Source organism: Corvus brachyrhynchos, unplaced genomic scaffold, assembly GCF_000691975.1.
Source record: "Corvus brachyrhynchos isolate BGI_N302 unplaced genomic scaffold, ASM69197v1 scaffold832, whole genome shotgun sequence".
NCBI classification, from domain to species: Eukaryota; Metazoa; Chordata; class Aves; order Passeriformes; family Corvidae; genus Corvus; species Corvus brachyrhynchos.
In genome coordinates this window covers 492,676-518,424 of record NW_008236798.1, presented here as the reverse complement: position 1 = coordinate 518,424, position 25,749 = coordinate 492,676, and the positions used below count along the sequence as shown (strand labels likewise).

General features: G+C 37.0%; 1 protein-coding gene across 1 annotated transcript in view; it reads left to right on the top strand.

Annotated features, from left to right (window-relative positions):
- LOC103611340 (contactin-5) overlaps nucleotides 1–25,749 on the top strand; it is a 146,319-nt gene that overhangs the window by 107,342 nt on the left and 13,228 nt on the right. The window contains exons 9-13 of the mRNA XM_008628841.2: nucleotides 549–707; nucleotides 1,131–1,280; nucleotides 10,837–10,907; nucleotides 12,961–13,195; nucleotides 24,154–24,263. Coding sequence (XP_008627063.2) covers nucleotides 549–707; nucleotides 1,131–1,280; nucleotides 10,837–10,907; nucleotides 12,961–13,195; nucleotides 24,154–24,263 — 725 coding nt within the window. The remainder of the gene's footprint in view (nucleotides 1–548; nucleotides 708–1,130; nucleotides 1,281–10,836; nucleotides 10,908–12,960; nucleotides 13,196–24,153; nucleotides 24,264–25,749) is intronic.

Sequence of the window (25,749 nt, the reverse complement as noted above, 5' to 3'; positions counted from 1 at the left end):
AGCAGGTATCCAGGCAGGTTCTCTGAATGAGTGAATTTGAGAACAAGGATGAATGCTGTGTTCTTGATTCAGGTATTAGTAATATTACTGCTCTTCATGATGCACATTCTCCTGTGCTTCATTTTGCTTACTAGCTCTCTTTCCCGCTGACAAGCCTCATACAAAGAGAAGATGTGATTGTGGCTGTTCAGTCTAGCCTGGATGCTTCTTAAAGTTCCTCTTTTTTTCCTCTAATTTTAGGTTCAGAACAATTATAATGGAGTTTTGCAGGTGTTTTTTAATCTGTTTCTATTTCTAGTTCTTCTGCTGTCACTCTGACAAGTTAATTGATGTTCACTCACACAGCAGCTAATGAATAGCAACAATCACAGCTTACCATCAGAAACTATGGAAATGAGGTATCTCCATGATGTAGTACTGTGTATCTTAACTCTCATATTTCATGGATATTGAACTCCACTGGGTCCCCACAGAATGCATCTCCTGTGTTATTGCTGCACATCCACAGTGATGGTGTAGTCTGTTTGATTATTCCACTTTATTTCTAGGTCCTCCTGGTCCCCCAGGGGTTGTAATAGTGGAGGAAATTACAGACACAACAGCAACACTCTCCTGGAGTCCTGGGGCAGACAATCACAGCCCTATCTCCCTCTACAACCTGCAAGCACGCAGTCCATTTTCTCTTGGCTGGCAGACCGTAAAAACAGGTGAGAAAAACTTTCAAACAACACAAGTAGACTGTTCAAAACTCCTGATCATAACAGTAATAACCACTGGCAGCTACAGGAACAGATACTCTTAAGAAAACAATGGCAAATTAAAAGCACTGATTTTTTTTTTCTTTTTTTATTCCTTTTGTGTTACTTAGCAACAGCTCTGAAAGGACAGCACAAAGACTCCTGCCATGATGCATCTGTGAATAAGCAGAAAGCTCTCCCCTAAATCCTTCTATCTGTGTCTTTTCAGGAATACTACAGTGCCAAAAACCTAGCTACGATTTCTGACATATTAGATCCTTGCTGTCGGTCATTTCTAATGACCATGTTATATCACAAAGTCCGCTTTCTATTGAGATGCTGCAGGTCAGCTTCATATTTCTGAGTGACCTGTACATTTCTTTCTCTCTGCAGTTCCAGATCTCATAAGTGGTGACATGGAGTCTGCTATGGCTGTGGAACTGAACCCTTGGGTGGAGTATGAGTTCAGAGTAGTAGCAACCAATAAAATTGGGACTGGAGACCCAAGTGCACCATCGAGAGTGATCAGAACCAATGAAGCAGGTAAGGAAAGGATAAAAAAGTTACTTTTACAGCACTATCAGAAACAAGAGCTGCTCTAATATAACAATAGACAGGATCTCTGTTCACTGGTACACATCTGTGTGTCCAGTCATCCTCTGTTCCAGGGTGATATTCTTTGAAGTGGGGAGACAGTTTTAATTACAGGAATATTGTCTAACTTACAGAAACTTCAAATAAAACTATTCCTTGCTCTTCTACTCCATCTGAGCTGCCTCACTCTTCATCTTACACTTAAGCTATTCCTGCCTTCTCTCTAATAGACTTCTGCTGCTCTTAAATTAGGCTGCATCTCAGTCTCTTCAAACAACAATGGAATGCATCTCAGTCTCTTCAAACAACTTCACCTAAGCCACATCTTCCCCCATATTTTTCATAACTTCTCTCAAGACAGTGCATGGAATTTTTTCAGCAAGAATCGGAAGTCATAAAAAGCTGCTTAATTTAAAATACCTTGTATTCTAAGTGTTTCTATGTCCTGCACACTTTACAATGAACGGTTACTACCTTTTAATAAATTTCATTGTATTTCTAATTAGAATGATACTGTGGGGGACATGAAATCAAAATATCCTATTTGGGTATCTTGAAAGTTACAATGGACTCATAAGATTTGGAATCATTGACAATAACTTGGGCAGAATGATGGGAGATAAAGAAGAACTAGGAATGGAGAAAAATACCTAGGTACTTAGAAAGACATATTTAAGAAGCAGAAAGAGATAGAGATAGGATTCGGACAAAGCCTCAGATGAGAACTACATGTGACAACACTTTCAGATTATTCTTCATTCTTCTTTGCTACTTAGCATGCCTAGACAGATTACTTTGTGTTTTGATGTTTCATCAGCTGAATAATTTTTAAGTAGCTTATTGCACCACTGTGAACACCTCATGCCTTCCTCCTCAGTGACCTCCCCACAGGCACTGGGAGCTGCTGTTAGGTCCCCGCAAGGCCATCTCTGGTCTGGGTTGAACAAGCCCAGCTTCCCCAGCCTCTCCTCACAAGGCAAGTTCTCCAGCCACTCCCCCACCCCAGTGGCCTCCCCCTGAATTTGTACTAGTTGATCAATGTTTTTCACATTGTGGCACTCAAAATTGGATGCCCTATTTCAGATGAAGTCTAACAAACCTATCTGCAGTTGTAATATTTATGTTTTTCTACTTTAAATAACTGTGTAGTTGCTAGCTGATACTAAATTTCACTGTACAATCACAGAACAGCACTGAGGTGATTTGATTCCCATTCATGCATGTTGAAAGATGCTTCCTTTCAAACTCTCCCCCTCACCTTCAAGCTCCCCACAGTGTGAAACTCAATACCTTGATAGCAGAAGCTTCAGATGCTCCATACTTTGTTCCATTAAGAAAAGGAGGAAATGAAAATGAAATAAGAAGCACAAGGTACTTTCATCTGAAATTATTTAAAAAGAAACCTCCCTTTTATCACTACCATTATTCTTTCCTTAATTTTCTGTACTGTATTTCATTGGCATTACAAATTCTTCTGGACCCTAATGTTTGAACAACTTTTCTATTTATTCGGATGATACATATCAGAAAGGACAAAAACATTCTGGAAAAAGTTTATCCTGTAATAGGTTGCACACCTGGTATTATGCTCTTTCAGACTGAGGAATATTTTCCCTTTTTTTACAAGGATGGTTCAGTATTTTAATCGACCAGCTAAACCATGAGCTAAAGTTCTTCTGACAAACTGAAATTTGAAAATGTTAGATTTCATCCAGCTGTCATGTTTTTAAGCTCTTTCTTCTTCTTTCCCAATGTTCAACAAACTCTATTTGCTAAAACATATTCTTACAACTCAAGTGAAATTCTTCTTCATGCATATTCATTTTCACTATTCTTCACAACTTTACTGCTGTAAAAATAAATTGATAAATCATAATACTGATCAGCAAAAACAAAATTGTGGGAAAAGATAAAGCGTGCAGTGCGTGATGAATTTTCATCCAGTGCTTGGTATTCATTTCTGGGTAACATTCTGCTGTTATTGCTATCATAAAGAACAGAGTCTTTAACTCAAGAAACAATAATCTGAATTCCAGCACATGGGGCTTCTCCTGAAAAACAACACTGCAGCTAGTAATAATGCAGGTCTTCTTGAATAATAAATCAGTAACATATTCGTTCAAATAGGAAAAAGACCATAACAGATTCTTACTTGCACTTTCATATTCCCAGGTAGGAATACCTTTTTTTCTACCAGTTACAGCTGCACAAATGTCATGTTAGAAAAGTGTGGTTTGTCGCATGGCATGGAAATCCAGACAGGTGCCAGTATTTCAAAGAAACAGGAGCTGAATTTATTCAGTGTGCCTGCCTAATAGGGCACAGCAGAAGTCTGCTGCTATTGCCCTAATTTCAAAAGACCTTTCTTCAAGAAAAGGTTCAGTTTCCATTTCAGTTGCAAATGGTTTGGGGTTTTAGGGTGGGATGGCTAATAAAAAAGATGGATGCAGCCTCCATTTTTTATTCTATAGAGGAGGTGAGAAAAGTTAAAACAAGGAAAAACTTTCCAAATTGTTAGAATCTGAACAGAGTTGTTAAATTGGAGCAATAACACAATGGACCCTGCTTTAAATAAAGAACCAAATAAATAAAGAAACCCCTAACTGTTGCACATACGATTACTTGAAAAATGGCATACTGCTTATAATATGTTTGGTACTCTTGAAGTGTCAGAGTCTTCATGATCTGTTTCATTCAGACAGTCAGTTTTTCCTGAACTTCAGATATTCCTGAAGTTACGAGCCTGTTGCCTCTGTATTTTGAAAGGCCTTTCACTGATTTTGGGAATTATCACACTTGGTATAGTTTTCAGATGCCAAAGAGAGAGGAAGCCAGTAATAGTTTTCATTCGCTTACAACAGTTTTCATATGGGTTTTCAAATTAGCATATCATTGCCTATAATAGTGAACCCATTGATCCATTATTTTTCACAATAACTCTATTACTGATTTTTTTATCTGAAAGCTTCAAGAGAAACTGTCCATTAGCATGATGCCCAGTTCTAATATCACAGTTCTCAATTCTTAAAGGACATTTATGTTAAAGAACATCGTATTTTAGAAAGAACATGGCATGAGCCTCTACTCATGACCCAAACAGAGTAACTTGGCTATTTGCACTGATGGTAGATATGGCCCACAAGTGCAAACAGGCAGGTTGCCCCTGCACTGGGAGGAAATCCAGAAATATCCATCTCCTAGCTGAGAAAGTGACTGTGACACCTATTCAGGTAAGAGTTGAGATTCATCAGGCTGAATGGTAGCTGTGTAGACCACCCACAGAGGCAGCAAATGTGTGATTCTGGTTCCATTATTTTACACTTAAATGGAAATCTGCATCTGTAGTTTAATGGCACAAGAAAATTTGACTGGAGACTAAAGTCTTTTTTTATCCCCACTCCTCACTTATTTTATCACTTCTTACCCAGGATAGTAACAATGCCTTATATTAGTCCATTATCTAAAAAAACCTATGAAAATAATAATTCAGATGGTGTAAGGAAACCTACAGAATAATAAGCAGGTTTCCACTTGCTTTATTTTTTTTAATTAAACTCTAATCGTGTTACTTAGCTCATATTTAGTTAACATGATTGCTTTTCATTGCTACTTGCATTGGAACAGATAACACCACAATTTTCTGGCACATCTAGCTTACAGCCAGCTGCTGCATTTCTGTCAGTTCTAGCCTTGATACATATTTTACAGGTCCACAAGGTGCAAAGAGCCAATAACATGAATTTAAACATGTCTGGCATTCCACTAAGACAGTCGGGGCATTTGAAGCCTGGGGGCAAAGCATCAATTATATTATCTATTCATGGGGAAACATGGAGAGAGGGAAATTGAGTAGAAACAAAGTTTAACCTGCTAATCATGCATGCAAACTTGATTTTATGAGGTAACAATGGAATGCACTCTATTAGTAGCAGACTGTACACTGGCTTTATTTTTAATAAGTCCTTATGTTCCATTAAGTTGCCCTTATTCTCACAGCAAAACAAGAAATGTCTCTGTCCCAGGAAAAGTTATGCATTTTAGACTGGCTTTATTTTCAGGGGGTTTTTTGTTGTTGGGGGTACTGTTTTATTTATGATTTGTATAAAAGAAGTTCCAGCTTTTCCCATAATCATAATTATTTTTGCACTAGGAAAAACAAAAATGGATAACCTCCTCTATCTGGGATATTTGCAGATAATGGCATGGTCTACTAATGTCTTTGCAGAAAACGCGCTTTTCCATGAAGAAAAACAAAAGGAGAAAGTAGTCTGTAATCACTGACTGGAAGCTACTTAGACATTGAATTGTAGGCTCAAACTAATATTGACAAGGAATCCAAACGTGTGTGTTAGTAGAAGATGTAACAGAAAAGCACCTGCATTTGTCCCTTAGCATGTATGTATGGCACTGCACTCAGATTTCAGTGCTATAGGTGGTGATTTCGAGACTATTCAGGCAGAGTCCTGCAATCACATATGACCCTCTTGTCAGTGAATAGCACTGAATTCAATCTCCTACTTAATTATAAACATTAATAATACAGAGGAAATTAGAACAACATTTCAGATGCTGAGACCAGTAGAGGCATCCTTGTTTTCCAGTAGTCAAATATGTGTGTCATCCACTTCTGAGATGCTGGCATGTTGCACATTTCATTCCTGAACAGATGACACGTGACTTGTTATTCTGGGAGGGTGACAACTTGATGGCTGGTCTTTCACAGAGTAAAAGGGTTTTCACTTAACACCCCCCTGTTTCCTAGATGTGTACTGCAGGAGATATATAGAGATACACACACACAAATGCATAGCTATAGAAGGTGAATGGAAAGCAAGTGAGGAGAAAAAACTGAATGTGCTATAGCTTTGGTCTCACATGAAGAAGTTCTGCCAAGCTGGTGACAAGCCCTCCTTCCTCCACTCATACCTTTTCTACAGCTAAAAAGTGTTGTTTTTAAAACTACATAGGTATCTTAAGTTATAAAAAGCTTTAAAATAAGTAACAGCAACTGTACCTTGAGCAAAGGTACAAGTCATTTCTTAAGGACTAAAGCCAAGTCTAATTTATCTCCAAAAAAGTGTAGCAATATCAATATTTTCCTTAATTTTTCTTTGTTTGACAAAAGTTTCAGAATTTATTGAAAAAATATCCATGTGGAAAATATCTTAAAGAATACAGGATTCATGTGAGTAATAAAGACCTTGTGAATTAAGTATGGAATTGGGATTTGGGAATCTGGTCTCAATTGCTTTTGAGAAAACTGTATATTTGTGCAACTCAGGTAAGCATCTCAGTCTAAAAACACTAGGTTAGTAAGAGTCTTCTCTTTGACCTCCTTTTCTCTCATTTATTCCCTGTTAAAGGATAGGGACTAAATCTAGATACAGATTTCTACTGTAACAATGCAATCAATTATACTTAATTGTAATAAATTATAATTTTGGCTGCTAAATACTTTTATTCTGCCCAAAAATTAAGACAGACTACAAAATTAAGAATCTGTATTTTCTCTTCGTAAAAAACAAAACACACACAATTTAAATAAGCCACTAGACATTTCCTTGGGGAAAAAAGACAAACAAACCAAAACAAAAACCAGAAAAACACTTTAAAATTATTAACTATTCATTCAATAACATTTTTAAAAATTTATTTACAAGACTGGAATGTTAAAAAGAGCATGAACTGGCTTACAAGTACTTTCAGCTTTTCCATGTTCAGTGTGACATTTTCTTTTCCTTTTTATTAGGAAAGGAATCTACAGATACTTTAAATCCTTTTTTTAGTTCTACTCACTGATGTAAAAGCACAGAGTGCAAAACTGCTTTTAAACAAAATGCTGATTTATTTGCTTTTGCAAATTAGAGCTAAAATAATAATTTTGGATTAAAATTAAAAATCTCTGTGAACTCAAGCTGAAATACTCTCTCTCATCTGTCTTTCTAGTTTTAATTTTTCTATTTTTAAAAACCGAAGCAAAATAAAAATTATACATTTTTTCAAAATCAAATTGATATGCTTCATTTTTTATAATGTCAAAATGAAATATTTAATAAGTATTAATATTTTGCCCAAAGTACCAAAAATATTTGAATCAGCTCATCTTTGCAGTCCACCATTTTCATTTAAAAAATTTAAAAAAAAACTAAACTAAAAAAAACCCCACAGATAATCCATCAGCCATGCAAACTGAAAAAAAGGAAGTTTTAAGATCTAATTAAATCACCCTAAAGTACAGAGCAATTTTTAAAATGCTGGACACAGTGGAAGTCCGGAAGAAAAGTGAACATCTACCCCACATATTTGTCATTTCATAGCTATGCTATTACCCACCATTTCAAAAACTGCTCCATTAAAATGTTTTACACTTAAATATAGGTTTAAAATACACAGGTGACACTGTCAGCACTTATCAGCACTCTATAACCACTGTTCCCATACATAAAACCCTCAGTAACAGCAATTCTGTGCATATCTTTTGTCGTAAATTAAAACTCAGCTTTTCATCCATATTCAGCTTGTAATGATAAGATATGCATGAATTATTAAACAATTGGCCACGGCTTCATGTGTAAGTTTATCCTTCCATATCACCTTTTCTTCCTTTATATCTGAAGTATCTTTTCAAATGCTTTGTAGGACTGCTGAAGGCTACATTCTCCGTACCTGTTCTTAGAGAAAATGTTAATGGGTTTTTTGCTTGGTTTAGAGGAGATAAGTTTTAATAGAGTTTAATTTTACTTTCATTTCCAGCATATCACAGTAATTTCACGAAAATGGAAAACATCCTGCTGTTTGCATTTGAATCAAACTCCTGGCAGGTTCATTCCAAGATTTCTGTTTGTTTGCATTAAGTGGAGGTTTCAACATCAACCTGTGCCAGCATCCAGCCTGTTTTTTACTGTGAACTGCAGCTAGTCACCATGTCTTTCAGACACACTGTTTTTAGTGCTATTTGTTGTTCACATTACCAGAATGATGGAGAGACCTGCCTTTTAACTTCCAACTTTACCAGTGGCTCAGAAAAGAAAAAAAGGAAAGAAAGAAGAGGTGACTTGATCCCAAAGAGCTTACAGTCCAAGGATAAAACAGGAGACAAGTGAGAACAGGTAGCAAAGGGGCTAATGAGAAGGTGTTGATCAGAATTAGACATATGATCCAGCTAAGCATAGTCACCATTTATGAACCTAAAGATCAGTTTTAAGCCAAGGAGTAATCTGGTTTCCAGCAGGTGACATTTTCTCATCTTGCAGTTCAATGAGATGTTGAATACTAACACAGCAAAGAGCTGGGGTGTATTTATTCAGAAGAAACAATACCAAACTTCTCAGTTTTGAAAAAAGAGGTCTTAATGTCCTTGTTTCTCAGGCACGCATACCCTGTTTCCAGGAGCCAAGTTTAGCCATCATATTTGTATATTTGGTGCAAGTGCAACTCCATGAGTGTCACTGCTGGGAATTAACAGCATAAAGATTGGGAAGTCATTAATTGCATGGCAATAAACTTAGGCCATGAGTGAGTAAATTCAGATATAACACTGATGTAAAGGTGGTGCTGCTGAAAGCATGGCTGATGTACAGCCTTGGTGCCTGGCAAAAATGTTTTCTTTTAATAGTTTTCTTCACTTAATAGTTACTCATTTCAAACTGTCTCCTTCTAACTGTGTATACCATGCTTTGCTGCAGTGCAGAGGAAATTTATTCTTTTGACACATTTATTCTTTTAATGGTTATTCATTTGAAAGAGTTTCACTGTGTGAGTGTACATTTTAGTTTGGTGCAAAAGGAATTCATCGTTTTGACAGTTTTATTCTTTTAACGTTTATTCATTTAAATAGGGCCACAGTCTGCAATGTTGTTAACAAGAAAACTCTAGAAAGAGGATGCTGCAGGTTAAATAAGTCCATCATGTTGGATGCTTCAAAGGAGTACAGCATACTCTCTCATTTCTAATGTGGCAGGCACCTACATAAAAACTTCATTTGTCTCTGTAATTTACCCAAAAATACGTCAGAAAGGCAAGAGAAAAATGTGTGCTAAACAAGGTTTAAATATGCTCAATTAGAGATGGCATCATAATTTTTGGATGTTAATTAACTGTCAGATGAGTCTTCATCTGCATCTTTCGTGCTAGAACATTCGGCACAGTGTTGCACACTGATTGTATTCTTTCCATTCCTTTTTTAAAGCCAGAGGGAAATTCTGTTTCTGAAAGAAAAAATTCATTATGTTTTTGCCATGTCAAAGGGAGGGAGGGAAGGAAGGTGGGAAGGAAGGCAGGAAGGCAGGCAGGAAGGCAGGCAGGGAGGAAGGAAGGAAGGAAGGAAGGAAGGAAGGAAGGAAGGAAGGAAGGAAGGAAGGAAGGAAGGAAGGAAGGAAGGACGGACTACACAAATGAATTCTGAAGTCTTAGGTGGGCTGACAGGATCTAATAAAAACTGCATTTTCAGTGACTTAAGCTATCAGTGACCAACAGAGGAAACAAAGAGGATGGTGTACATTTATTTAAATGCATTTTATTTTGTATAGTTCAAAGGCACAGTGCTACTCAGTAAATAAGCTAAACAACATGCAATAAGGCCTAAACACTTAAAGTCTCACAGTACATTTCTCCCAATGACCTATGTACTGCTGTAAAGAAGAAAAGAAAAAGTTTATATCTTAGGACATATTTAATCAAATACAGAATGCAAGTATTACCTCCTCACAGTAAATAAACTCAAGACATTGGCCATTTGAGGAGTTTCATTAGAGGTACTAAACAAGGAAAAAGAAATTATACAATTCCAAACGAACAATTTACATTTCTGGTTTTTCAAAATATGATAATCCAAATCAAAATGGTGATGATAGTTATAATTTACTTTAAAGAATTTCATCAGCTGCTCATGTTTATTAAACTATAATTATGAGCTCAATTTTTCAAGAACTGTGGGTAATACTGCTTCCAGCATTTTTTAAGAAACAATGAGGGATGTTTAAGGTTGGTTGCTTTAAAATTTCTGAAAATTGGCTCCCTGGTAGAGCAGTGAAAAATAGATTTACAGTAATTAAAACATTCTAAATCACTAACTACCTGAAATACAATAGAGACATTACTAATTATGTCCTAAGATTTCACCTGAAATCTGAAAAATGTCAGATTTCCTGGCATTTCAAGTTGTCTGCTAAAAAATGATAAACATTAACAAGATCATTCCTATTTTATCTCTTATGTGATCTGTACATTGAAATTTTTACCAATCTGCAGAAGACCTCGTGCTTAAGCAATTTTGTATTCCAATATTATTTTTATTCTCAGCATATGCTTTGAGTTTTCTAGCTTGTGTGTGCAATTCTCTGAAATGAAGCTTGAGCAAATTTTCTTTAATACAGAGTGCTATGTTTTTACTTCTGTTCTGATTTAACAGCCTCATGTCTTCTGCAGAAACTTATTACTGTGGGGAAAACTTCAATAACTTGGATATTCTGGTTTGTTTCGTTTTGTTTTTCCTTTTTGCACACAGTTCCAAAGACACCTCCAGCTAATGTAAGCGGCAGAAGTGGAAGGCGACATGAATTAGTAATAGCATGGGAGGTAAGGGACTTTTCTGTTTACAGGTTTTGTTTAATGTTAACTTCTTCAAGGACAAAGTAAAGAGTACTCTACTGGGTTTTCCTTACAACAAATCTTGTCAACACATGAACACAAAACACTGCTCTTAAATATGTTCTAAAATTTCAAAGTACTGTTCATTTTCATGAGGTTTGAGTAGAACACATTATGGCATCTGCTCCAAAGTTCTACTAATTCATCAGGCTTTTCTTCCTGATCTACAGTTTGGGTTTATTTGATTTTTCTGGAACTTATGCAAACACCAGATGAAATAATAGCTAAGAGAAGAGAAGAAAAGCCATGTAAATTTTTTTAAACTTCAATTAAGAAATAATTATTTTTAGTTGTTGAATAAAAATATGAAACTAAAGAGACTCTTGAGAACATATTTGTGGTGCAAGATGCAACACAGACATATGGTCATGCCAGTGGGCAGTTGGAGGAGTGGGAGTTGCTTTCTCTGCTAATCATAAAAAACAGTACAACAGAGACTTTTCTTAAGGAGATTCATCATAAACAGTTCCAGATTCATAAAAAATTCATATATACACACACACATATATATGCCAATTTGAGGAGCAATTCAGATAGTAGGAGGCACACCAAATTCTACTTGTTTCAACTGGCAAATTTAAGGATGTCTAAAGAGACTGCCTTCTGTTGGCACATCTGCCTTTTTCAACACCAGCTACCAAAGACAGCTGAGACAGAGCTGACTTCAGTTTGCTTTATACTCTATAAGGGTAAATATCAACATCTCACTTACGAGGAGAGGATTTGCTGAATCCCAAACAAAAATACCAGGTGGCTAGAACTGTATCTGATGTGAACAGACCTAACCCCAGTCCCTAATAAGATATATTAGTATGTGATATTCTTATTAAGTGTCTTTGTAGCATTTCGAAGGTGACTGGGTCGGGGGACTACTGGAGAGTGCTGTAACTCACACTCTGTCAAAGGCCAAAGTTTTCTTCCAAAGGAAACCAGAGCCCCAGGGGTGAGACGAGGTTACAAAGTCTGTCTTAATTTTGCATGACTTTTTTTTTTCTGGGATGTGCAGTGCACAGCTTCAGAAGGATGGGTAGAAAATTTTGTCTGCAAGTGGAGTGCCAGGTGATGAGACATTCACTTGAAATATGGAGGGGAGAGGATTCAGTGTTGGCTGTGCCCCGGCTCTGATTCATATGTCCATTAGCTGTATATCTATGATGGACATTTCAAGAGAGGTAGTTTAGACACCCATTTAGACACCCATAGATTTAATATGCAGACAGCTGTTAAATATAACCTAATCCCTAAACTAGTCCATTGACTTCATAAAAAATGTACGATACTGTTAATTTACTAATTAGCATGAAAAGTTCCATTCATTGAGTTAGACACGTAAGTTTTAGCTTTTGCAGTGCACGGACTCTAAAACAGATAAATCCCTTTTCTAACTGCCTGCTAATGTCAGATGAGACACAATTTAGGTGGCTAATTTCACAGGTGCTCTGAGGAAGGAAAAGCAAATGAGGTTTTTCAACCAAAAAAAATTTAAAAACTTTTTGATAATTGGAACAACTTAGATTTATTACATTGCATCTTAAGCCTTAAGTTGAACCCTGGGCTTAAATCTCTAAGATTTAACACCTCATTTGGAACAGAATTTAGACAGGCTGGCACCTAAAACCCAAAGGAGTCCCACAATAGTACAGATCATGCACATCATGTTACTCTCAATATATTGCTCTATATTTTTAACAAGGCCAATGCTAGGGGCTATTCCACTTAAAGATAACCGGTTAAAGCATTAACCAAAAAGTGGGATATATAAAACAAAACATTTTTCTGAGCACAGGAGCTCATTCAGTCCTAGGACAATGACCTAAGTATGGCAATTAGTTGAGGAATCTCTCTTAGAATGTTCCTCTTTGGAAGCTATTGTCATTATGAGGACAGGTATAGTAAGTAAAATCCTATAATACAACTGTGACTTTTTTCTAAATTAATAAAACAGTTTCTGATCATAAGTATGTTTCTGAAAATTTTTCAGCCAGTGTCAGAAGAGTTTCAGAGTGGAGAAGGATTCGGATATATTGTAGCCTTCAGACCCAATGGAACGCGTGGGTGGAAGGAAAAAATGGTGACATCTTCAGATGCTTCAAAATTCATCTACAGAGATGAAAGTGTGCCACCTCTGACTCCTTTTGAGGTGAAAGTTGGTGTTTACAACAACAAAGGAGATGGTCCCTTCAGCCCTATTGTGGTCATCTGCTCAGCTGAAGGAGGTCAGTTCAACATGAAGTTAAATTGCATATTGTGAGCAATATTAAGTCTTTCATATATAATGCATGCTCTTATAACACTCTTTTTAAATCTTAAATTAAAAGTTTCTCTGCAGAAATGCTAAATAAAAACAGGTTTTGCAGAGAAGGAAGTGAACTAACTTGCCAAGCTTACCTAGAAGGCAAGTAACAAAGTTTAGGAACAGACTTCAAGCCACATCAGTCACAATCAAAAAGAAAGAAGAAAAAAGAAAAAATAAAAAAGAAAAAAATAACAGCCTTATTTTCATGAAAGTTCATCCTTAATATGAAATCATTAGCCTTAACTTTAGACAGGGTTTCTCTAACACTGAGCAAAGAAAGGATGCTATTTTCTATTGTTTCTGAGATTCATGATCCTTTTTTTGATGGGTTAATCAGACAACAGCTCGAAGACTAAATAAATTCACTTTTGAATGTTCATTTCCTGGTTAATGCATTCTAAAAGTGCACAGAAACAAATTTTGTTCTAATTTTTATTTCATTAGTGGAAAAGTTCTGACTTTGCATTAATGTCCCAGTCTTCAATGTGAATTATAGGAATAGCTCTCAAGAACAAATGAAAAATATTTCTTGAAATTTTCTATTGAGAATTGATATAAATTCTAAACAGTATTTTTTGGGGCAGAAAAGAAACAAAAACAACCAACAAGCACTAATTTGGACTAGTAAAAGAAGTTGTTCTGTTTTAACCGGACCCAGAGTATGGGAAAAAAAAGGCATGCACAAAAAAGGCAAATAAACGTTATCCACAAGAATATTTTGAGCAGCTCCATTACTGAAATTCATAAACTTCAGTGTTTCTTTACTATACTATCTTGAGTTATTCCACTGTCTCCTATTAAAGAGAATAAAATAAGCAGAGTCCTAGTGCAGATGAGAGGAATTTCATACTCTTTCTATGAAAAAGCAGTGTGAAGATAATAATATTTCATGTGAAGCTGGAAAACATTAAGTGTTATTTCATATTAGCCCACAATAAATTTATAATTTTGGAACCATGATGTAGCAGACACTGTCTACTACTATTCTCTCACAGTAATTAGAGGTGTTGGAGCTGCTGTTTTTGCTAAAAGCAGTTCCAGTAATTTGGTTTTGTTCCACTTTTTGAATCAGGATTACCAAATAGTCATATTTTTATGAAAACAATTTCATTTTAAACTGTAAAAATTGTACAGTACAACTTGAAAATGGCTCATTTGAATTCCCTGATCCTCAAAGAAAATTGATACTGTGAGGCCAATGGCGATGTTTTTATTTTTTAATAATTTCATCCTCTAAGCAGAAAGTTCATTGCAAATATAGTTTTGCAAAGGAAGGGAGACAGACACTTCAATTTTTTTTTTTAGTAGCAAAAGATATTTTAACAAAAGCTGAATGTTGAATTGTAATAATGCATCCTTATACCTTTGCTTGTTATTTGAACAAGACTGGAAATAGAATAATTAGTAATATATAAACAATTTTTTCCTATCAGTCCTTTAATAAAATGAACTTTAAAATATGAACTTTACAAATGGTCTTAATAGAATATTAAAATTAACTTTCTCTAGAAACCAACTTTTCTGATTTTAATTCAGTAACTTGAAAGTACCTATCTATTATAGCTTTGCTAATTCAGTCTCTGTGTGTGTCTGTACATTAGACTTGTCTTTTGTAAGAGGAATTCTATGGGCCTAAATATTTTGCAAGACTTATATTTCAGGAAAACTATGGGATGCTGTGACATTACAGTACAAAATTAATTTATAAAAATATTTCCTCCAGAAAAACCCAAGGTAATATACTGAGAATTTAAAGGAGTAATGAAACAGTTTATTACAGCTAAATTCTGGGCAATATGAAGATTGAGGACAATAGACATTGGAGTTTGCTATGAAAATGGGGTACTTCTTTTGAAAGAGGTATGGACTGTCATGCTAAAGGAGCTAAACAACTGAAGGCACCATTTTTCAAGGATTTCTATTAAAGAGTAGATATTAAATAACAATTGACAGTACAATATATTATGGTCCTAGGGCTGATCCAGAAAACCCTTTGCTTACTTGCTTTTCATCACATATTCAATTCACTGCTCAGCAAACATCTAGAAAAAGCAATAGGATAAAAATATTAAAAATTATGGCTTTATGTTCCATATTACAAGTTTTCCCTCATCTAGAAATGGATCTTCTATTGTTTAACGGTGTAACAAATTTGTCTGAGGAAGTCTAAAACATGTTGACTCTGCTAAGCACACTGGAAAATACAAAGAGTTTTCACAGGACAGATTCTGAACCATGAAGAAATCTCATATTTATTAAGAATGAATGCATCTCCTTTTTCTGTATGACTGTGACAGCATACTGCATGCTTTCTGATTCACGTTCAGAGCCCTTTTGTGGTGCCTCTGAGTTGTTCTTAAGCAAGAAACTTGGCAGGTGATGTTGAGTAACACAACAGACTGCCCTCTGATTACATAAAGTGATTCAGTCAGGCAAAAGGCTTAAAACATTGCCTTCTGAGTAAAAGAACTCAGAAAATTTGACCATTTGACCAAAACACTGAGCACTTTTTCAGAAGTAAATAGAGTGGCTAATATTTTTCTGTCTATTAAGTCAGATCATATAATAGAATCATAGAATGATTTGTGTTGGAAGGGACCTTAGATACCATCAAGCTTTAACACACTTTGCTGTGGGCAGAGAACCTTCCACTAGACCAAGTTGCTCAAAGTCCCATCCAGCCTGGCCTTGAACACTTTCAGGGATGGGGCATTCACAACTTCTCTGGGCAACTTGTTCCAGGGTCTCCCTACCCTCACAGTAATTAATTTCTAACAACTAATCTAAATCTCTCCTCTTTTAGTTTAAATCCATTCCCCCTTGTCCTGTTAATCTGTTTATCTGCCTGTGTAAAAATCTCTGCCTTTTTTATAAGCTTCCTTTAAGTACTGTAAGACTACTAGAAAGGCTCACTGGGGCCTTCTCTTCTCCAGGCTGAACAACCCCAACTCTCTCAGCCTGTCTTCATAGGAGAGGTGTTCGAGGACTCTGAACAACTTCATGTCCATCCTCTGGACCTGCTTTAACAGGTCCACATCTTTCCTGTGCTGGGACCCCAGAGCTGGATGCAGCACTGCAGGTGGGGTCTCACCAGAGCAGAGCAGAGGGACAGAATCCTCTCCCTGGCCCTGCTGCCCCACTCTGCTTTGGATGCAGCCCAGGATGTGGTTAGCTTTATGGGCTGCAAGTGCACATTGCTGGCTCATATACAGCTTTTCATCCATGAGAATTCACCTTCTTCTCTTCAGGGCTGCTCTCAATTAGTTCTTCTCTCAGTCCATATTTGTGCTTGAGACTGCCCCAATTCAGGTGCAGAACCTTGCACTTGACCTTGTTAAACCTCATGGAGTTCCCATGGGCCCACTTCTATAGCTTGTCCAGGTCCCTCTGGATGGCATCCTGTCCTTCAGGTGTGTCAGCTGAAGCACTCAGCTTGTTGTCATCTGCAAACTCACTGAGGGTGCCCTTGATTTCGCTGTCCATGTCATTGATAAAGATATTGAAGAGCACTGGTCCCAAGGCAGAGCCCGGAGGATACCACTTGTCACCAGCCTCCACCTGGACATAGACCCAACAGATATTTAGAAGACAGAATTATACCAATGGTTGGTGGAGCATCAATGATAGTGGTGACCCAAAGTTGAAGAGGCAAGAAAGTCTTAACTGATTATAGATACTTTCAGACCTTTTTCCTCCCTAACCAGTATTTTGACTTCTTAAAAATCATTACCAGAATATAGTTCATGGGAAAGACTGTCCAGGAGCTAAAAGTGAAAATGAATGTAATGGAAGAATCGAGAATAGTATGGACAATCAGTTAAAAAGGTTGTACAAAACTAGACATTTAACCCATGGAGATAAACAAGCAAGTACATGTGTGACTCTCTGGAAAAGGTGGCTTAATGCAGTAGTAAAGTTTGAAGGAGGAGCCTTTCCCAGAAACATTAGGAAAGGAAAAAAATCAAGTAATCAAAGAGAAAAGAAAAAAATAGTGGTCACATGTAGGGATGTAAAAAAGGATTATGAGAGCCAGGAAGCAGTTCTGAAGAGGGAATGAAGATGATGCTCAGAAGATGAAGGATAGAAAAAAGATGCACAATTACTTCAATAAGAAGGCAGAGCAGAAGGACACAGTAGACATTTCCATCACCAGGGAAGGACAAGCCCGAACCTTAAATGAAGAAAAACTTTTATAACAGAAAGAGACATGAGACCACATGGAGAGCACCACAAATCAGGCTACCTGCCAAGAGAAAGGTTGCAGTGTGCAGGCCTGAGGCTGAAAAGGATCGTGAACAGAACAGAGAGAAATCTTCTGACCATACTTTCTGTCAGGAAAATAAGGTATCAGATTCATGCTAGAACACACTGAAACAGCACTGAGTTTCAGTGCAGGTACAGATGATTTTTATCCACAGAAGAAAAAAAATTGTAAAGGCACTAGACACTGAAAATAAAGCAATGAACAAAAGCAATGTTATCACTGTTACAACATAAACATTTATGCATTCTTTTTTATTGATGACTGCATTCCACTTAAATACTGAGGTGCTAAGCATTCCAAGGTTACTAATACAATATTTCAGTATCAGGGAAAAACATATGCAATCTCTATGTGTGGCTTTAATTCACTGGAAAATGAAAACTGGGAAAATCACAAATATAGAAATGGAGAAGGAAATAAGAGTGTGAAAGTATGATGGCAAGAAGATGGAAAAGGCTGTGCTGATAACAGTGATGACAGGGCTGACTCTCTTTAACAGGCATGGCTAGACAAACTATGAGCTACACAGGAAAGACAAAACAAAAGTAAGATGTCATAACATGCTGATGATGTGACAATGCATCAGGAAATACAAAACCAGTGTTTGGAAAAAACAGAATAACCTTGGGTTCCATGTAATTTTGGAAAAGGGCAATCAAAAGAGCTGAAAGTGGAAGATAGAGGTCAGTTGCTGATTATACTGATCAATTAGGATGCTGAGAAATTGTTGATATATACTACAGAATGCTGTTATTTATGGGAGAATTTAGCTGTTCAGAGTAGTTTGGATAGTAAAAACTAATTAGTAAGGACTAATGACCTTGTGTTCTGGCTGTGCTAATTAGCAGATTCTTTATCCAGTACTGACTAAGTGAGAAGAAATAACAGTACAATAGCCTTGTTCTGATGAATAATTAAGACACTATAGAAAAGCTGATAATAACAAATAACAGTGGAACACATCATCGTTAAAAAGCAGGAAATTATTTTATTAACTGGAATTAACAGTTGAAACTAAAAATAGAAGTGTTTTGGAATGTCTCTAAGCCAAAGGTGTAACAGATATTTGAAGTTTTTATTGCAAGAAATGGTACATTTCTGAGACAGAACATTACATCTGAGGATCTATAGATATACCCTCTAAAGATATTCAGAATCAGTAAGAACCATACATAGTACAATCTAAGTAAAGGAAAGGATAAAAATAGCACAAGTACAAACAAAAAGTAAGTTTAGTTTTTTTAAAAGTTAGGAGAGTATACAAGGCATGAAAAACTGAAGTAAATAAGACATTGATATTATAAATAATCAAGGAATGGACAACAATAATGAACATCTTCTTCATTTATTTTAAATAAATAAGACTATATAGACAGGATAGCTAGTAAGAATGTGAAAGTGAAATTTTTTACATCTGTAGTGAAAACGTCTGGTATTGTCAATTGTCAGAAATTCAATCTCTTCCAAATTAAACAATGCAGAATTTTCTATTCAAATGTACCATAAATAAAATTTAACCTGTTTTTCCACACATGGAGATGGGGTAGAACTTACACATAAAAAGATTCAAATGTTTTAATTTGTATCAGGGCATTATTCTGATAAAACTGTCACAGCCTGGGGCAGCCCAAATTTCCCAGAGTCAACATGGATGATGCCAACAGTGTGATGCTACAGGTAGCTGTATCTCCATGATCAGGATGGTGCCTGGTCTCTCTGTTCCTATTTATTTTGCAAGTATAGATGCAGCCTAAAAGCACAAGGATAAATATGAATTAGAGTACTCTACAGTATGGAAATAGGTGACAATATAAAAGGAAATAGAAATAAACTTCTGGAAGAAAGAAGGAACCCAACTGGTTTCAAGATGAGTTAGGTCTTTTATAAAGGGTTTTTTTGTTAATGATTTTCTCAATGGCTGATACAGGATCAGTTCTGTTCATTTCAGTACCTAATTTCTCCTTCAGGCACCTGACAGAATTATCTTCACAACAATTGAAAGATCTATAATTTTGATAAACAGAGTAGTGAATACTAGTAAAAACTTCTATATAGGAAATAGAAAGCCCTGAGCAGTACAGGTTAAAGCCTGAAGACTCTCATACTCACTGTTCAAAACCTCCTGAGGGACTCCAGATGCAGTTCTGTAATATATACAAGATGCAATGATACTGCACAGAGGTCTTGTTCTTGCTTTGTATGGATTTGTGGTAATTCATCGAGCCAATGGAGATCCAAAGCTCTCAGTTATTTGAAAGGCAAAGGACCATACAAAAGCCTTTGCAATTTTTTTCTCTATATTTAGAAAAATAAATTACTAATTTCTTTTCATTGAGAGGAATTAATATGCAATTACACACTTTTGAATACAGCCTCAATGTCTTTAATTAAAATCTTAAATTTATGAAGTGAAATCCTGTGATTCATTTCATAGCTAAAGCTGAACTACTTGGGGTTTAGGTGAACCCAAAAACTAATAAATTGGCAGATTAGCTGTAAACTACTGAGGGTTATTTCCTGATTCTACTAGATGATCTGTCTGGAGAGATCCTGTGAAAGCTCAGCTAGAGCTGTCTCAAATGATTTTTTAAGGAATGAAATCATAGTCCTGACATACAGGAACTTATTAAGCACTCCTCTGATCAATGGCACTAGCCCCATGGGAAGGCAGATGTGCCATCAATATAATGGGCACATCCCCTCCTCAAGTGCTGAGGGTATCTCTGTCTGCCATGCCACTTGATGGAAACGAACCATTCGCATTCATGAAGGTGGCAACACCCCTCTGGTAAAGTCTTCATGGAATAAGGCAGCTCCTTTTTCCCAGGTGACACTCTGCTGTGCAACAAATCTGGGTTATTCCATAGGGAAGGGAGAGCCACAGGAGGATGTACACTGTGAGAAAGTGTGCAGGAGAGCATCATAACGGGAGAAGGCTTCAGAAGTTCTACCCAACAAGTAAGAATATTTCATCACTAAATCAAAAATATTCAGGGCAGAGGTCTTCACTGCTAGCTCATTCCAACACTCTTCTAATTTTTGTGTGTTTTAAAGTCCTCTGCAAAGGCACTGGTCAGAGAGTAGGAGAAAATAGAAAGGACTTGTGGAAAAGTGAGAAGTCTGAAGGCCTGTCCTGGAAACAGTAATCTTTTTTCTGCTATTGTGGAAACCGGGTATCTTTTCCCTTTGAGCGTAAGATTCTGGGGAAAGTTTTATATCCTGATGGCAGCCATTTCACTGCAGATCTGGGGGAGTCCCCCATTTCTCAGGAATGGAAAGAGTTCACTGAAGGTTCTCTGATTTGGAAGATAGTCTGTGTGGCTATTTCTAGCAATGAAGCAAATGGTACCACTTTCTTTACCTACAGTTGACACAAGAGGTTTTCCTTCTGATTTATCTCTTGTGGGTTTTTCCACAGAGAGGCATTATCACAGAAATAGATCCTGGCTGAAATCCCAAAATCTCAACTATGAAGAACTGCCTGCAGTCATAATGCAATTGCTCAGACTGAGGTTCTTAGCTTTAAATAAGAGCTCAAGTTTTGAATATGGCTACTTTGTAAAAATCTTTTTTGAAATCAAGGAACTGAACAGATATGAAGTGATTGGTTGAGTAGTCCTGGCTGAGGCTCTGTTCCACAGAAGAATTAAAACAACATAAATTTCAGTAGGCTCTTGGACTTGTTTTTGAAGGTAGATGATGTGGAAATCCTTAAGGATGAATATTTCAGAAAAACAGATCAGTTTACAGTCATAAATAGGTAAAACACACTGATGGCTGGTAACTGATTCTTCTTTCTTTACTTTCCAGTGTCAAAATTCAGGATTCCCTCACTGAACATTAGATCAGTGCAATTAGTGTAAATGCATGTCCTGCCATTTTACAGCCATCCCAAAGACCTATGTATTGATCATGTTTCTTTAAAGTGTGATTGCAGCACAGGGAAAGACAATGTTTCACGGACATTGTGCACACGAGAATTTATTGTACTGCATCTTTAATTCAAACAGGGAATATTAAAAGGACTATTAAAGATGCTGGCCCTTTTGCTTTTTTCAAGAAGTATGACCTTAGGTAGACACCTATAGGTCTAGTGTAACGACAAGATCTGAAGAAAATAATATGATTATAACATCAGTGACCATAACAAGAAAAGCTAATGAACCTATCAAACTTATCATTAATTTTAGACACAGAGAATAAAGCATGACATTGGAGTGAACCACAGACTGTATTATATCACCAGAAATTATATGGTCCTCATCATATCTGAATCAATAAAAAGTGCTATTTAGTCTCCAAAAACTTTCAGACAGTCATAATGTATCTTATCCCCAAATATATAATTTCTGTTGTTCTGCTGAACACTATTCTCAGTGCCTAATATCAGTGAAACTGCAATGAATTATTTCTGAATATGCGAGAAATACATTTTCTTCACATAAAAAAAATCCAAACTATTTCCGCTCCATTTGTTGAAAATGATTTTTAAAAACATCAGAAAATATTCTATGTTTCTATTCAAGCAATATACAAACCACTCCTAGTGAGTGCTATGAAGAGGAAATGATACCTGCATTTATAGCAAATGTAAAGTCTGCCAACCAACATTTTGTGTACATCTCAAATTATTTATCCCACTGCAATCTTTTCTGACAACAAGGTAATTGCTTCAATAATATAAAAACTAGAAAATAGCTTTTGCCACACAAATCTTAGTAGTACATAAAATAGAAAGCAGGATATAACTGTTGAACAGAAAGTCATATTACGAGCAATGTATTTCTTCATAGTGCAATTCTTTCAGTATCGAATTTAAAAGATCATTTCTCTTATTCCTGAACACATTTTTTTTATTCTTTATTACTTAAAAAGTTCCAAACACATTTTATACTTATTAGTAATACTCATTGTTGGCAAACACTACTTTGGATCACATCAGAATTACTTCTTTTCTCCAGATGTAAATAAAAAAAGAGATCAAGAAAGAGTAACAAACATTGAAAGTCAGACATCAAAAAGGATGAAAAATTTATATGAGCCATGTCAAAAATATGTATAGGGCAACAGTGCTAGAACAACGGCTGCAATATGATCAGAGAAAGGAGGGTAGCTAATGAGTCAACACTGATGTTAGGTATCTTACATATTAGGTGGTTTGATCACTGAGAAAAATATATCATTTTATCTCAGGCTGTTCTGCAAGGAAACTCCTTGTCTGTAACCCTGTTAAACAAGTCCCAAAAAAACCCGTTTTTCAGAAAGCTCTTTGATGTGTCTCCCTATATTATAAAACCAGGACCTCTGCCTGCCCTTCAGGAACAGATCAACACATTAGAAATGTAATGAGGAACATTAGGCCAAGGAAGAAATCGCAGGCTCTGTGACTCCAGGGGAATGTGAATTCACATTTTTGCTGAGCAAGTGAACTACACCAGAAAGGTGGTGAACCACCCTATTGTGTGCTCCACAGTATAAATACAAGCCTTGCCTCCTCAGCTGGTCTTAAGAAAATTTTCAGTCATATTTATGTAATAAACCAAAAGACACACAAGATTTCCTTGACTCATATCCCAGTTTCAAACGAGACAATTTCTGGAAACTCGTCACTCCCAGTATACTGTAACAGGTGATACAAGTGAGTAGTGGGGTGCTCAATAGCCTGTCATGGCAAATCTCTGGGGACATTTACCAATGTCCCAACCACTGAAAGAAGCTGGGCCTCTATAAAGTGTGTGTTGATGTGAAAGTACAAAGGCAAACACGCCTATGACAACACTGTTGGGGAAGTGTGGTATATAAAGCATCCTACAGCCCTGTGCTTCCAGTGAGCACCCTGGCCATACCCCAGCATCACCAAAGGACACCCAGCCTTGCTGGGCCACAGGAAGGGTCCTCTGTTCTGGATAACCAGGAGGTCAGGACTGCAGAGTGTCTTATGAATAGCATGGAGATAGAAACACGAACAGAGGGCCAAAGGTAACAACACAGGTAATCAGAGGGACAAACCATAGGTCTTGGTGCCTTCATAAATAGTAAATGCTTCACAGCAGAGAGAAGGTGGGACATCCCAAACACTGGTGCCTGTGACTTCAAGGACGTAATAACATAGTCCTAAAAAAAATCTTTTACACTGCATTTCACTACAGTGCTAGGTATCATTTCCTACTCAGTATTGCCCCAGGGCAGGACTGACTGAGCACCCCAGCGAGGTATTGCTCATCCTGAGCTGACAGAATGGCACTAAGAAGCCACAAATAGAATGAATGCTCCATTTACTGCTGCAGTTAGGGCTGTGAAAGAGGTGTGTGAGGCAGGGGACATATACACAAATATTAAAGCTTTTTTAAAGAATCACAGACAAGAGATTCTTTCACAGTTTGCTGCACTCATCATCAGAGATGAGATATTGATGCAGCTTGACACAAATAAAGAAACACAACAATAATAATCTCTTCATCTTGTTCAGTTTTTCATGTTCCCCCTAAATGTCATACCTTCTTGCAAGTATTAAGGTAGAATAAAGGAAGTAAATGACAGTTTCAGACGGAGTGTTTTTGATAAATACAAGCTGTTACAGTGGAGGTTTATTGTTTCAATTTTTCTTAATACAGAACCCACTGCTGCTCCCATCGATGTCAAAGCTACGAGTTTGTCTGTATCAGAGATTCTTGTTGCGTGGAAACATATTAAAGAAAGTCTAGGAAGACCACAGGGATTCGAGGTATGAACACAGGATATCATAATGAGAAGTCTTGTTGCTTTTGCCAGTGTTGCATTCTGTTAACGTGTGAAGTAGTGAAACTTCAATAGGAATTATGCTCATTTTAGCAGACGAACCACTAGCTGTGGAACAACAGTCCCAGCTGTAGCACCGGAACATTTTATATTTATTTGTGCTTGAAAACTGTTCAACACCAGCTCTTATAACATCTCTTTGTCACTTCAAAAAGAGCTGAAAGAACTGCAAGTGACCCAGCATGCATCATTCACAGGCTGGGAAAAATTAGGTATTGACTGTTTCCAGCTCTAAGCGACCAGTTCAAACTTGTTATTTACTGACAGCAATCAGCACAGAGAAAGGAGAGAACCTCTGCATCCATATGCTCTCAACCCGCAGTGGCCGAGGGACATCTGCTGGGCAGACCATAACAATGGGTTGTCAGGAGGGGAAGCAGCAGCTGCACGGTCCATGAGTAAAACTCTGCTTAGAGACAGCCCTTCCTGGCTTAGGAGAGTGAACCAGCCCTGGCAAGGGACCTCCTTGCACTTTTGGATACAGTTTACAATCCAAACCTCAGGAACAGATCAGATCTAGCAGTACACCTATCTATTCTTTCGAGACAGCACAACCCACCCTGACCTTGTGGATCAGGCTATGCTGATCCTCATGAAATAGTCCAGCTAAACAAAATTAACTGATTTTGGGATGCAGGTTATTTGTCCTGCTTTAGACCTTTAGACAGTGCTGACTCATTCCTGATTTTCTACAGTAACACTGAAAAGAGGGTAAATGTAGGTCTGAGGAAGACACCAATCATGTGGGTGTCTAAAGATATCTTGTGATGTACTAGCACAGGATGTCTCCCTGGTAGCATGTCTGGGCAAACCCAGGGGCTGGTGACCATCACTGATAGCCTTAGGAAGGAAATGTAGGTGTCTGAGCAGCACCAGAGCCAACACATTCTCCAGCTCAGCCTCAGGCTGGGCAGCCATGACCAGGACAGAGCATTTACCCCATAGCTCAGATGCACCCAGTTAACAGGTTTTTAGCTGTTTCTGTAAGCTGTTCATATATTTGAGAGCAGTATCTTTATTAATATCTAGCACAGTCCAAATGGGCTCTGACTTTGGCATGTCCCCTCAGGTCTAGCATTTGTTCACATCTTTTTCCCTCCTACGTCTCCATGCTGAATTCTGATAACCCTCTGTCAGTTTTCTTTCACTGTTCTTTTCTCCCATTTCTTCCTTACGTTAAATATGTTTTTATTCCTTTGCACATAGCTTGCTTCATGCAGTGAAAGTGATATTTGACCATTTTACCTTTAAACCTGCTATCTATAAAGAGAACAAAACTGTATCTGATAGAGATGATATTCATCTTGCAAATACTATTTCTCTCCATGTTGAAGTGTTCCACTTGTTATTAACCTGACTTCCATCTTGAGACCAGTCTTTTATCATCTGAAATAACTTGAAACCTCTCTTTT